The sequence below is a fragment of the Phaethon aethereus genome (assembly GCF_964289735.1).
Source record: "Phaethon aethereus genome assembly, chromosome: 2".
NCBI lineage: Eukaryota > Metazoa > Chordata > Aves > Phaethontiformes > Phaethontidae > Phaethon > Phaethon aethereus.
Window position 1 is genome coordinate 158,445,122 of NC_138582.1, and position 14,897 is coordinate 158,460,018.

The following is a 14,897-nucleotide window of genomic DNA, read 5'->3' on the forward strand; positions in this document are numbered from 1 at the left end:
AGCAGAGCGGAGCAGAGGGGCAGAATCCCCTCCCTTGACCTACTGGCCACGCTGCTTTGGATGCAGCCCAGGATATGGTTGGCCTTCTCCACTAAAAATGTCCTGTGGCTAGGATCCTGGCTGAAATCGTTTCCCTGCCTAGCATAGTACTCGGGCGAGATTCCTAGCTAAAATCTGAGCAGTCTTGCCTCTCTGTGAAGCTTCAACATGGTAGGACTTGTCCTGGTTAGTATTTCAGTAGTTGTTAACCTGTTGCACCTGTTTTACAGAGAGGAGGAACAGGCGTAGCAGGAAACACAACGTAGAGAAGATATGGCATATCATAAATATTACTGCTGTTGATATTAATTGCAGTTATGCTTACTAAGCTGTTGCAGCAAATTGATAGCGCATTGTAAACAGTGCTGGTATACCAAATTTTTAAATACCAGTTCTCTACACACTGCCTTGCAACTACTTTTAGGCAAGTGAACTTGCTGCATTTGTGTATCTAAAATTCAAAATATGCCTGGTTTATAACACTTCTTCTGGAAAGAAAAAAAACCCACAAAACAAAGAACAACCAAAAACCAAACCAAACCCCAAAATCTCGTTCTGTAAACAAAAAGGAAGTTTATAATTTGGTTTAATCCCCATGTATGTATGTTTGTGTGATGCATAGTAAACTATGAATAAAATGGGAACAAAGCAATGACAGTATTTTATTTATAAGACTAAAGTAATTAATTTTACTTTTTTTTTTTTCTTCTAAGAGACCCAAATTCATTAGCCACCTTGCAAACATTTGAAAAAGCAGTCGAATGGGCCAAATCTGGAGAATTCACACAACAAGATATCGATGAAGCTAAGCTAGCAGTATTTGCTGCTGTAGATGCACCGATAGCTCCTTCAGATAAAGGTACGTTCTTGCCAGCCTCCCAGCACTGCCAGTTTGTTTTTTTTTTAAATTTAAGTTGAAAGGGAAGAAAATAGTTTGCTAAACTGTATCGTATGATAATATTTGTACTTGGCAGATGTAAGACACTTGCAGTTTCAATGAAGCAGTCAACTCCTGTTGCTCCCTTTCAGGAATACATGCATTCAGTCTCTCTACTGAAGTTTTCATATTCATATTGCTCCTTGATGTCAGGTGAATACAGCTAGAAGATGGAGGTAGATTAAAGAAACAATTTGAGGCTTCAAAAGGACATTAAATGCACGCAAATAAAAAGAAATAGTTGTCTTCTGATTCAAAAATGTTGAAGGATTATTTTCCTGGCACAAGTATGCATATTGACTATGAACATCACTAACCTTTTGCGCATACTTTTTTTACAGAAGTATAAAAGCCTGCTGCGGTGGAGGGTGTTATTTTCTTTACATATCTGCATACTAACAATGGCTCGGTAGTATCTTCACATCTTTTCAGTTTGCTCACACGTTGCTTTGCTTTCCTCGCTTTTCCCTTCCTCCCCCATTCCCAGCTTAATTTCATTCCAAAACTTGCGAAGGCAGAATACATTCCTCTCTTATACATAAAGGAATTATAAGGTTAAAATAAGCATTATTTTAAGAGGTATTTGTATTAACACTAACTTACTAAACAAAAAAAAACTTAAAATGAAGCTTTCAGCTGATGGGACTTGGTTTTGGTCTGGGCAATTAAAGAAAAAAGTCATTTTAGGTGCATACGAGTGACATGTATGCATATTGAACGTTGGTATTTGTGAGTAATGATTTACATTCTTTGGTATTTGAACATCCATCTTAACAGAGCTATGGCAAATGTAGTGAAAGACTGAGTGGAAGAACATTGTTCAGAGGCGTGGCCGCTGCTGCGGAGGAAGGCCTGTCCCTTCACACGACTGTGACGCTGATCCTTGGGCCCTGCGTGAGGACTTGTCTGACTCTGAAGTCAGCCCTGCTCTGGGCAGGGGGTTGGACCAGTTGACAGATGTCCTCCCAAGCTACTTCTTAGAAAGTACTGAGATTCTTTTGAATGAATCATGTTCAGGTGTTTTGGGTTTTCTGGACCACCATTACATTTAGATATTTGATGAACAAAATCAGTTTCCAGAGTAGAATATGAATATTTCTTTTTTCCCCCTAAAAAGGAAACTCTTACTACCCTGGAAAATTCATTTCCCCGCTTCTAACGTTTGATATTTGATTTATAGTTCGATACTGTCTGAGAACGGCCTAATGGTAGTCTCTATTCTTCCTTTTCAGCACGTGCCTTAGTTGGCGCTCAGTCGTACGCTTAGTTGTAACTGAGATGCCAGTACACCGAGGCAGTGCGTGGTTTTGTTTTCTTTTGTCCCTAGGAATGGATCATTTCTTGTATGGGATTTCCGATGAAATGAAGCAGTCGCACAGAGAGCAGCTTTTTGCTGTCAACAGTGATAACCTGGTTGATGTATCAAACAAGTAAGCAAAACGTTTACTTGAAAAATACAACAAAAAACCTAGTTTGAAGAAGAAAACAGTTTGTGAAAGTTGCCATAATAAAGCTCTCGGATTTCTTCCCTTGGTTTTTTGCACTACTTTTACCATTTGCTTTTGTAATGGAGAGAGAGAGATGTTAATTATATCCTGCTTATTGCACTTTAGCAGATGGAACTTCCTCCTACATTCTGGGTCAGTGGGAGATTGTTTTACTTTGGAAGGGTCCAGGAGTGCACTCAGACATCCAGCTCCTGGCTATATGAGCTGGTTCTTCTAGACTTGTAACATTTTGTGCTTCTTCAGACTTCTGAATTCCACTTTAGACTTAAGAATTCCTCTGCCGAAGAATACAAGTTAAGGAGATGGGCCAGTTAGGGCTGTGCCTTAGGAGACTTGTATTGTGATGACTGGGGAAAAACCCTGTAAATCCAAAAGATGCTGTAAAAGCAATGACTGGGTACATACCAAACAGTACATATTCCTGAAATGGGAGTATTCTTAACTTGTGTAGTAGTTAGGGATAACTGAATGCAACAGCTTCTCATTTGACTCTTTTTCTTGCAGGTATCTTGCAGTTGGGAAGAGCACACGTGGTCAAGCTGTACTTGGCCCAGAAAATGCAGATATCAGCAAAGATCCCTCATGGGTCAAACGATGAATTGGTGCTTAGTGTAACACCCAAGCTAGTACAAAACAAGCCAATCAGTGTGACTATATAATTAGTTTTTTGTAGTAACTTTTAACTGTGCTATGGTCCAATTTAATATTCATTGCAGCCTTTAACAGTGTGCAACAAGCCAGTTAAAAGCTTTCCTTGAAATAACTATGTGAAAATTTTTCTCATACAGTATTTGAGAGCAAGAATGATTTGCTCTGTTATGGCAAAGACAAACCTTAATATTTTACTGAAGACTCACTCCTCCAATTGCATATGAATACTATATAAATTAAATATTTTTGTATATGTAAAACAGAGTTTAAATGGCGTTTGTTTGAAATCATGTCTGCTGTTGGATAAAGGAAAAGCTATGTGTCTCATACTGACAGATTTCAGTCTTTGGTGTGATAATTCTGGTTTCCTTTGCATAAGCCACCTAGGGCTAGAGGAGCATTGCGATGGTACATTCCACCTGTCATCAAGCCAAGTTTGTAGCAAAGTGCAGTGCTAATGAATCGGTGCACCGTGTATTTTAAGTTCAACTTTTTTTGCCAATTTTGGCCACATTCAGTCATACTTTGATAGGACACAGGCTAGTATTTAACTTTTGATCATGGTACAGTTAACAGATAAGCTGGCATGAGGAAACATTTTTGGCTGTGTTTGTCAGTCTAATTTCAAAAACCAGTTTTACCCTTTTCCCTTATTATGTTATTTTTTTTTTTAATGGTCTTGAAGAAGCTGAGAGAAAGTAAATATGAAGCAAGGACTAAATTCCATCCTTCTGAAGCTCAAGTTGTTACAGCTCCACCACCCCCACCCCCACAAAAATAGTTTTATCATCCCTGTACAAGGAGAAACGCTACAGAGTTTTAGCCTAATCCTTCAGAAGCACCGAACACCAGCTTGCCCTGCTGTGAATACTTCCTGCATGGTTAGGGAAAGAAATAGGCAGCTGCTTTTTTCCTTCACTGGAGCATACAGAGTCCATCAGGAAGCATTATCCCCCGAATGGTTTAAAAGCAGGTGAATACAATTTCTGAGAAGTCACTTGTGACATTTGCAACAGTACTTTATTTCACTTCAGATACATTAAGCACATTCTGTAACTCAACACAAAGCTAGTCATTTACACTTACTTTTTGGGTGTAAGTAAGTAAGCTAAAACAAAGTGCAGTAGATGAGTAACTTACAGAGTGCATAGAACAGTGCTGCACTTACTGTTAAAGGGTAGTATCAGGAAATGGTGCTTATCCATTAGATGCTAAGGTTTGTTTCAAACATAACACAAATACAGGACAAAATCTGTGTGACATCTGAATGTCTTGTTTCACATAAAGTGCTGGTACAATAATTTAAATGTTACAAAACAAAGCTGTAATGATTCTAAAGCATTGTTACTCACAATGTGCATCTATTATAATAATCTAAAAGTGATGTCTTTAGATGGCTCCAGTTTCTGCTTCCTTTGGGCTGTGCATAGCAACATGCTCCAGCTGGCCCGAATCCGAAACGTCGTAACTAGTCTTGTACTTGGCCAGGATCTTCATGAGTGGTCGCAGCTTCAGCCACCACTGCTCCTTGGGAATCCTGTGTCTGTGGGAGAGGTGTGGTGGGAAAAAAGAAAGATGCGGTGATTTACTTGGTAGCCAAGACAAACACATTTTGAGGTCCTTTGACAACACTAACAGTAATGGCCTTCCTTGTAAATGGTATCAGATACTGACATTTATGGTGGGATGTAAAAACTGACCCAAAATGGGGAGAAATAAGGACAGAATACTGAAAGAATTAATGGATTTTACTATAAAGCTGTTCTTTACAGGCAAGTATAATACCAAATTGGGCACCAAAATGCTGCCCCACTAAACTGTACCAGAAGTAATTTCTAGGCATTAGAGCAAAGACAATAATAACGTTATTTAAAAGGACAGTGGAGTTCCAGAATTCCTAACAAGAGACTTCCAAGTATAAGGAGGAAGAAAAGAAAGCATGAAGGGAGTTGTTAGAAAAGACAAGTGAACAATCAAAGTGAATCACTGACTGAATGTAGGCCAAAGACAGAAGTGGATTAAAATGGTTGGCAAAAGCTGTGTGTCAGCACTGTGGAGAAGCTGTTCATTTGATGTGGTGAAAGGAAGCCTGTGTTGAGATGTTTAAAATGTAAGCAGCGTATACATACACAAAGTCCGTTTCATTCTTAAGCTCAGCCACCGGTTGGAAAACAAGGTTGCGTCTACGCATTCCCAGCAAACAAACTGAGTCATCAGTATTGGCAAATACTTTTCCTAAAAAGAATGAAATAATTCACTATCTTTCTTATTCACACTTGTAAGGGCAAGTACTGTTTTTCTGTCATTAAATTGAATAGGGAGCTTACAGCAGCTTAATTTCAGTTATTGAATATTTAACATAATGATAAAACGTCAATTAGTACTTTAATAGGGTTAGCAGATCTTCACTTTTTAAATTTAGCTTTGGTGATTAGCAATGAAAACACAGTGTAAGCAACAATAAGACTGAATTTTAACATCCGATTTTAAATTAGATTTTAGTAAACAGTGCTTTACAAGAATTCCCAAAGAAGACATATTACCTTCTTCTGTCTCCCATGTAGCCACCATGAAACAAAAAGGAAGAACAGATGTAACTATATAACCATCAGTTCCTTCATGCATGAAAAACTGCAATCACAGTAGCGTTTTTTTGAAGAAAGATAAGAAAACAGCTATCTGAATTATTGACCTTACTTGAGGCGAAATCTGCTTACAGTAGGAAGCACAGCAAGGCACTACTCAATAATAGAAACATAATCAAGAGGGAAAGAAGTATGTTGACTAACAAACTAATACACATTCATGTATTTGTGTAATAGAGTAGTCATATACTGATAGCTAACCGAAGACAGTAACAAGGGATAGCACCAAATATTTCTCTACCTTTTCGATAGGTTTCCTTCAGTTTTTTGGAGATCCACTGCATAGCTTTTGCAGAAATTTTTGTCCCAAAGTTTCTATCAAATGGCGAAGGTGCACCACCCTGTGTGAAAATTTAACTGTGGGTTAGTTTAGTTATTGAATCAGTATTTGTGTCTTTTTATTTTATCAGTCATCTCTGTTAATGGCCTGCTCTACTTCTTATTTCCATTTCCCCAACTTAGAAAAACAAACCAACCAAAAACCCCACCGTGCAAATCAAGCTGAACATTTAAAAGCTGCATTTGGCACTTTCAGACTTCTCATGGAATCAGTACTACTCTTCACTTAGATAAATGGAGGGCACCGTTTCCCCTTTCTTCCACTTCCCCTTAGCGCCGATCATTAAGCACTGCCCGGCTATCACACTGCCACAGGGCAACCTGGTTTCAGCATAATAGAGACCAGGAAACTGCTGAAGGAGGGGTGTCAGAGCTCGCTCACTATTGCTGCTAGACCAAGGAAGGCTGTAATGCCACGTATGTAACACTAGGATGAAACAGCTGCGTTGGGACTTCCTAGACTAGTAATCGCATTATTTCTTCTTCTTTGGCTTTTTTCACTCCAAGTATGACAGCAGCCTTTATATAGTTCTGGGAACAAAAGTGGTGTTTTGGGATTTTAAAACCCTCTGTCTATACTATATAAAGTCTGACTTTTCTGTCCATTTTCAATGCAGCAGATGGGACTGAAATCATATGTGAAGTAGTTCCAAATAGCTCCAAACAGGTTGTTTGACTAATGCTGGTTTTGACCTTCAAAATAAACAAGTTACACCTGTCTGTAATTTTTACCTGCTGCATATGGCCCAATACATTTTTTCGACAGTCAAACACTCCTTTTCCTTCTTCAGAATACAGCTGATAAATGAAGTCAGTTGTGTAGTTCTCATTGCAGTTCTCATTTCTGTAACAGTTACAGCCAGATAGAGTTAGCAAATTTACTATTAAATAGTGGATGTCTTTACAGTTACTGAATGACAAATGTTTTCCCATTTTCTTGATACCAATAATAATGGCTTGGATATTTTCACCTAATCGTGTATGTTCACTTTCATGTAACATGCTCCTGATTTTGTAGTCTGCATGACTTACTACACTGACATCACTGGCAGGTCACTTGGAATCCATTGTTGAATAATGTAGTGAAAAATACCATTCTAGGTCTGACAAGTTCATTATGCAGAGGAAAAACTGCATTAGAACAAAAACGTCATCGTTTTGCCCTTTATAAAAGCATGGATAATGAACAGTACTTTAGAATGTTCCTTACCAATATTGTAAATGCAGGATAATTTTTCACCCTAGTCAGAAAACTAGTAGAACCTGAACAAACGTAATGGTATCCTCATACAATTTACTGTGGTATTCATTTTTCAGCCCTTCGCTACTCAGCATACTGAAAATAAATGCTCAAGAAAGAGAGAAACTACAGCCTGATTCATGGTGGCTAAGAAGGTATAATTTTAAAACATGCTAATCAACAGATTTTAAATGTTTTGACTTTTTGAAAGCTATTTTATTCTGTGTTATCTCCTAAAATCTAAGTAAGGTTTTTAAAGTAAAGGCCACACTATATGTGTACACATGTATGCTAGTTTTCACACTATCTTTAGTAAGAAAGAATCTACAATAAAAGACAAAGCCAATGAGAAACAGGCTGAAAACAGGGTAAAATATTAGATTATATAACAAATACATTTACACAGAAAGAAGTAAGTTTTGGACTTGAAGCATTCAGACAGCTCCCAGACTTGCCTTCTGGAGCTACAGATTTCGAAAAAATCTCATCATAAAGGAATAATCAAGGAATACAGACTTAGAGTGTCTCTACAAGTGGACAGACAGCATACTTGTCTGGAAGTGCTCAGCATCACTGATGCAATCTGTTAAAACTACTTTTGCTTACCTCAGCACTAGACCACGCTGGATACTGGTTTTCATTTTTTCAGTCAAGTGTTCCACATTAGCCTAGAAACAATTCAAGTACTTTTAACAAGCCATACAGAACTCTAAAACAACTTTAACGAGCCTACATATCCTGAGAACTCCTGTAAAGTATTCCACATCAAATATTATGTCCAAATTCAAATAATCAGCAGGTTTTTGGAGATCCAGGATAATATACTGCGTATGGCCATTCATTCTGGGCTAAAACGAACTTCTTCCTCCACATCACAAATAACTGATTTTAATAGCAACACAAAGCTGTTTTTTTTATATGCTATACCGATACAGCACCAAGTTGGACGTTATATACATAAAAATACAGAAATTGCCACAAAAGATCGTATCTTGCTCTTACTTCCGGTCCTTGCAAAAGTCCTGTTATGGATCCAGTGAGCTACTGCCGTGCTGGTACTCCCATATACAACATGAAGAGTACGCACCACTGAGAAACGAGCAGGGAGGAATTACAGTTCATTTCACACCTCTTTTACCTTCAGGAAATTTCCATCTGTTTAGCTTTGTATTTGTCCATGACCACAGCTAGCACCAGCTACCTCAGAAGTGCAAAAGCCTCATAGTAGACAAGTTCCATACTGGCTTACACCCTAATTTGTAAAGCCCAAAATCTTTGTTTTAGTAGCACCTCCAAATATGCTCTGATTAGTTATGGTATCAGAGTCAGTATCTAATCCACCGTACATACTGTTCAATGCCTGACATGAATACCCATCTAACACAATGTAAAAAGTTTGGGGTTTTTTTTTTTTTCCCCCTATTTTTGTTTTTCTTTTAAAATTGCCCAGGTCTGTTCATTTACATGTAATTTGCATTTCAGTCAGGTAGTGTTTAAAGACTAATACAATAATTTTGTCGGTTAGCTGAATCTGGTGCCAAGAATAACCAGTATATGTTCCATTAGATAATATGGCAAAAGAGCTGGCGTTATATGAAAGTGCTACTGACACAGGTAGCTTTAGATACAATCCAACACTGGGTTTTTTGACAATATGAGCCCTCAACTTCAAATATATACATTATACTGTATATGTTCAACAATTTTAGAATCTACTTAAAAAGGAGGAAAACATTTCTAGTGCTGTATACCTGGAGCTCTCGAATATCAAACTGTTCTTCGAAGATATAAGCAGCATCAGCTCCTGCTGCAAGGGCCCCCATATTAGCCAGATAACCACAATAACCACCCATGGTCTCAATGATGAATACACGACGCTTGGTACCACTGGCCGACTGTTTGATGCGATCACACGTCTAATCAAAGACAAGATATTGCAAGTTTAAATAAAAAAAAGGTCTGAATTTCTACAGTTTTATGTGTCATGCAATTTTATGTCACTTATTGGTAAAAAAGTTTAGAAGAATTTATAAAAAATACACCCTTAAAAATTCCAACATAGAATAACCCATTTAACTATAATTACCAAATAATGCAATTCTTATACATCACACATTGAACACCACAACCAAAATAAAATGTTTTGCCACTATCAACTTATTTGCTTCCTGCAACAATTCTAGTTTGTGCGTGGAATTAAAGGTTGTGATAGTTTTCTATCAGAGATAGTAATAGATATAAACAAGCTTTTTCATCAGCTCTGGTATGAGCAAGTTTCTCCTCTTTGCTTTAACTCTATTCATTACTGAAGAGTTTATTTGTTCTTAGTATTGATTTTAAAATTCACTGCATCCCCAACCATAATTAAGTTACAGTTTCTTAAACTTAAGTCCTGAGCATGTATTGCCCTGTTGTTTACTTTCCAATAATGATATCCACGTAAATAAAATTATTTCAAGCACTACTGGAGCTTTTTTAATGTTTTTGGTTTTTTAATTAATAGGTACACACTTAGTAAAAAAAGACTGATCTCCACTTGCATCTTACTCTGACCAGCATAAGAAATGTTCTCTATGAAGAGATCTGTTGCTTATATGCCACCAGTTAACACCAGTATTTATTAGAGCTGCCCAAGAGACTCGGAAAATAACACAGAAAATCTCCAGTGTGGTAGGATCTAGGAAACTTAGAGAAAGAAACCTAGGAACTAGGTTACTATGCATCTCCAGGTTTTAATAATACTCAAGCAGCTATTTGACAAAGTCTCACTTACTAGAATGAGTTTTTCTACCATTCAAAGCTATTTTAAAGTCATCAGATAACGTATCTTCCTTTCAGAAAGCACATAATGGGAAAAAAAAAAGATACTGTTTCCTTCTTTGTCTTAAAAATCAATCAATCAATAGGTTATATCAGACTTGGTGACCAGCATTTTGCAAAAAACTGATGTACTGTCCATACACCAGTTCTGTTTAGTAAAAATGAGAAATTAAAGTACCTGGGAAGTTTGCAAGCTTGAAACCGTAATTATGGCAATATTAAAAATATCTCTATGCCTTACTAATTTTCTGAATGAGTAGCTGCAGATGCTGTAATATTTGAGGAATTTCTGTTTCACAGATATTTACAACCGGAACCTTCATTCAGCTAACTGAAAATAATTCTTCAAGCTGAAATTTAGACTGTGAGCAATACGGTCTTTAACAATATACCTAACAGACCACAGAACAAATCATGAACTGATAGACAAGAAAAACTTAAGAAAATAAAAGACTAGAACTTCTAACATCATAAGCATTAATGCACCGAAGGACTAAAACCATTGTATGCATTCATTTAGGTCCAGCTACCACAAGACACATACAAATTAATCTATACATATTTATATATTATCATACGTGCATGTTCTGTGTATACATACACACATGCACACATATATACACACACAAGTGCAGGATTCACATTAATTTATTCAGAATACGGACTGACATTCTGTTGTCCTAAGCAGGAATTATCCCTGTAACAAACTACACCACAAAAGCCTACACTGAACTTCTTCAGTTTTTTCAAAATGATGCTTTTACCTATCTTGGACTTTGCAGTGTCCTCAAGCACTTTACTTTCCTCTTCCAGATGTGGTTTCGTAAGAATTTTTGCACAATACTGGCATCCAGCATATGATAAACAGTATCAAATTTATAAAAATCCCCATTAATTTTAATAGTGGCATGTGCAGCACTGAACCAATTTTAACTCAAGCTGTCTGGAACTGGATCGATACTGTGTTTGCATTAAGATATAAAAAAATCTTGGCTTTAGACACTGGAGAAAGAAATACACATGCGAAGACTTCCTTAATTTTGAGAGACTTAAAAGATTTATAAATGCCAAGCTTTCTAAAAAAGTCTTCCAACTGCAGGTACTAGATGAAATTTTCTGCCTTTTGAGAAGCTCTAAGTTCTAAGCAAGGATGTAAATCGTTAGTTGTTTTTGGGATTACTCACTTTAGATTTATTTAGAAGGATTTCTATTCTTGACTATACAAGAGACAGTAGAAACTTTCTACTATTCTTGCTCTCTCATAATGACTGTGACAGAAATACCCAAATAAAAAAATGGCACAGGTGGATTTTAATGAATCATTAATTCCTATACTACTCCATAGGCTAGAAAGGCCAAAGCTCAAATACCTGATGCAAGTTTCAGAAGTTTTAAACATGGAGGCATGGTCACTCTTTTGGAATACTCTTTGCAATTCCATTGCTAGTGGAGCTTTCATATGAAGTGAGTCAGCTTTGTGAAAAATCTGATATTCTAAACTTCACCAAATCAATAGTTTTCTACTTTTAGCATAAACATTCCAACCATAATGAAATTCAATAGAAACAATTTTTAGTTTGTTTCTTACTGAGAGCATTACTGAAAGCTGTACAAATTGCAATTAAAATTAATAATAAAAACAGTGAAGTAAGAGGAAGCAGCAATATGTGATCCTTTTTTTCCCATTGTGTTTTCATGTTCTCACTTTTACAGGTGTATCACTGTTAGAAGTGATATCAGTCATGATTAGCAGACATAGCCTGACATGTATAGAAGTCGGTAAGGGGGAAGCAGCTAATGGAGTGGTAGAAGTACCTGTGTCCTGCCTACAAACGTATTGCTATGATTTACCCACACTACATCTTAAGTTGTCTTCACCTTGGGGATGCAGTATTGCATCTCCCAAAGACCAAACCATAATATATTCTGATATGGCTCTTTCAATTATCTACTGGAGCTTTTTCACTCTATATAAATAAATAATACTGTATCACAGCAGGAAAACAAACCTGCATTTCTCAAATCCCTGGATCTCTACTCTGATTTTCTTGGCCAATTACTTCACAATTAGTTATATGGATTGATAATGAGGGGTTTGATAAAACCCAGAGCACTCCAGAGGTTTACGTATTTGTTTGCATTAGACCTCAACTCAGTTCCTTTTGCTGCAGCTACCGCAGACTCAGTAGGATGGTAAAGAACTTAAAGACTTCATATAGCAGTTGTACCCAAGGGAAAAAGCTATGGCAGACTAAAACTAGAAAACTGGTTGTTCTGACTGAAATGGAACTCATTCATAGCAAGTTCTGGCCTCACACTGTTTAATCAGCATCAGTGACAGACTTAACTGCTTATACTACGCATGCATTTATATGCTCTTAGTATACGTTAAGCCTAATGCAGTCTATAGGATTATTCATGTGTTTAGTGTTAACCATGTACTTAAAATGCTTTGCTGCACTGAGCTCAGTCATTAGCCCATGCAATAAATGTGGCATCTATTTATAAAACATGTGCTTTCTTCTTTCACCTAAGTAATGCTAAGGAGCTGCACAAGATAAAAAACAAAATCAAAGCAAGCAAAATATTTTATTCTCAGTAAAAGCAAATGTCCTAAGTACTAATGCAGCAGTCTTGGATAACAGAACAGAGTACCCAAGAGTTAAACATTCATCATTAATTTCCATTAGGTTAATCTTTAATCAGTCCTGGAAAACTCCTTAACTATAAAACATTAAAAAAACAAAGTAAATTAATTATTTTAGAAAACTAGACATTTCAAGGTCTTTAGGTATCCTCATCTTACGCATTTAATCATCTTAACTTTTAAAAGATACGCAGTCTTACCTCCACAATAGCATTCAAGGCAGTGTCAGCACCAATGCTAAAGTCTGTGCCTGGCACATTGTTGCTAATAGTAGCAGGCAACACACAGATAGGTATGCAAAACTCCTCAAAGCGGGAACGTGCCTCGTGTAGCTGCAGACAACTTTCATAGGCCTGAAGCAGTGGTACAAGTATGAGTGATACATTCCTTGTCTTTGGACTGCTCTGCTAATGACTCCTTGCATGTGATGGTAAATTTGGCTGTCCGTCGGCCCAAGTAAATACAATTGGTGAGATTATTTGGGGGGGGACATCCTGTACATACCACAACAGTGCACTGGGGTTGCATTGGCACAATGCTCTTTGAAGAAATGCAGAAGATTAGTGCAAGTTAACACAGGGTGAACGTGAAGTGTGCACAGCATAGAGGTCTGAAGCAGTTGGGCAGAAGACGACAGCAAAAAGGTAGACTGGAAATCATTCCACAAGAAACCACTTAAAGAATAAAGTTTGATACATGTTAAGGAGTTTAGAAAGTTCACTAGTAAAGGACCTAATACTTGAAGGAAATGCTTAAAGAAAGCTGCTTTTTTAAAAACTACATTATCGTATAAAGTCAAGACACACATCTATTTCTGCCAAGAAAAAAGAAAAAGGTTTTGCCTATGCCTTCCAAGATTCTATCAACATCCCACATCTGCCTCTACGCACATAGACTGGACACAGGCCGAGAAAAATCCAGGAACATGTGCACATGGATGAGTTAATAAAAGTTTGCAAGTATAGTTCAAAGACTCTTTGAAAAGCAGCTGTACGTCCTTGGGAAGATTCCAAACACTACACAACAAATCATCATGTGAAAAGGATTAGGTGTTCCTAATAGATGTCAAAATAATACTGAAAAGGTTAAGATTGTGCAGCTGTTTTAAGTCAGTAAACATTTTTTAGCTACATTATTCCAATTCTTCCTAATCAGCTTCTCTCATGATGCGTGACAATTTTTCAAACTGCCTATGTAATGACTCTCCACAAGAAAGCCTGATTACATAGCATGTTACATTTTCCTTAATCTTTCTCCCAGAAAGAACTGATGTTCACAGAAGTCTCATCTTTTCAGTTGCTCAAACCAGTTCAGAGAAGCAAACTATTGCAGATCAAATTATTAGATAGCCATCAAGCTATCTCCACAAATAGCTATACAGTGAGTAATTTAAGTAATAATTTAGGAGAAAGGGATGTGAAAAAACCTCACCTCAGAGTTCTGCTCTCTAGGGTTTTTTTCCTAGATAAAGCAGATCCTGTTCAGTGAGAGGACAGGACACGTGGCAGTTAGGTGCATGAAGTGCAAACTGACTTTCTAAAGTCTCTCTCTACTCACGTATTTTGTGAGTGCAACTTTATTTAAAGTTCAGTGCTAGGATGCATTTCCAGTTTAAGTCTGACACGCAGTCTAAAAGACTGCACATTCAGACCTGTAGCTCTGAGAAGGATTATAGCCAGAAGAGCAACAAACTGATTTTTTTTTTTTTTTTTCCCCCCCCGAGTGAACAGGACTTCACTGAGAAAATGCCAGTAATTGCCTAGCCCAACTCTGATCAGTCAGGCTACTTTGAATTTTTATTTCTACTGAAAAATAAAGACATACACTAGTTGCAGTGGCTTCCTGGAGATCTGCAAAACGTGAGTTTCTCTAAAAAGTTTTTTATCGAGACTTTTGGGAAACCAAGTTGAAGGGAGATTTAAAGCAATAACTAACACAATTGGTTAGTCTGCACTTATAACATGTTAAGATGCAGTTAAGATATGTTTTACTTGCATTAAATATTGCCGTTTTATTTGATGCAAGTGATTTCAGCAAACATATCCAAAGATTGTACCTTCACCAAGCATGA

General features: G+C 37.1%; 2 protein-coding genes across 4 annotated transcripts in view; one reads left to right on the forward strand and one right to left on the reverse strand.

Moving 5' to 3' along the window:
• The window catches only part of PITRM1 (pitrilysin metallopeptidase 1), a gene marked incomplete at both ends in the record, with an annotated part of 29,553 nt that extends 26,471 nt beyond the window's left edge, over positions 1-3,082 (forward strand). The window contains 3 exons of the mRNA XM_082014727.1: positions 753-898; positions 2,304-2,406; positions 2,989-3,082. Coding sequence (XP_081870853.1) covers positions 753-898; positions 2,304-2,406; positions 2,989-3,082 — 343 coding nt within the window. The remainder of the gene's footprint in view (positions 1-752; positions 899-2,303; positions 2,407-2,988) is intronic.
• A 1,442-nt stretch (positions 3,083-4,524) lies between these two features.
• Positions 4,525-14,897, reverse strand: part of PFKP (phosphofructokinase, platelet) — a gene marked incomplete at its 3' end in the record, with an annotated part of 46,517 nt that continues 36,144 nt past the window's right edge. For 2 of the 3 annotated variants that reach the window (XM_081996707.1, XM_081996705.1), the window contains 7 exons: positions 13,027-13,179; positions 9,111-9,275; positions 7,966-8,027; positions 6,852-6,963; positions 6,022-6,121; positions 5,265-5,370; positions 4,525-4,678 (listed from right to left, as the gene is read on the reverse strand). In XM_081996707.1, the coding sequence (XP_081852833.1) occupies positions 4,525-4,678; positions 5,265-5,370; positions 6,022-6,121; positions 6,852-6,963; positions 7,966-8,027; positions 9,111-9,275; positions 13,027-13,179 (852 nt within the window). The remainder of the gene's footprint in view (positions 4,679-5,264; positions 5,371-6,021; positions 6,122-6,851; positions 6,964-7,965; positions 8,028-9,110; positions 9,276-13,026; positions 13,180-14,897) is intronic. The other variant, XM_081996706.1, reaches the window with a different exon arrangement.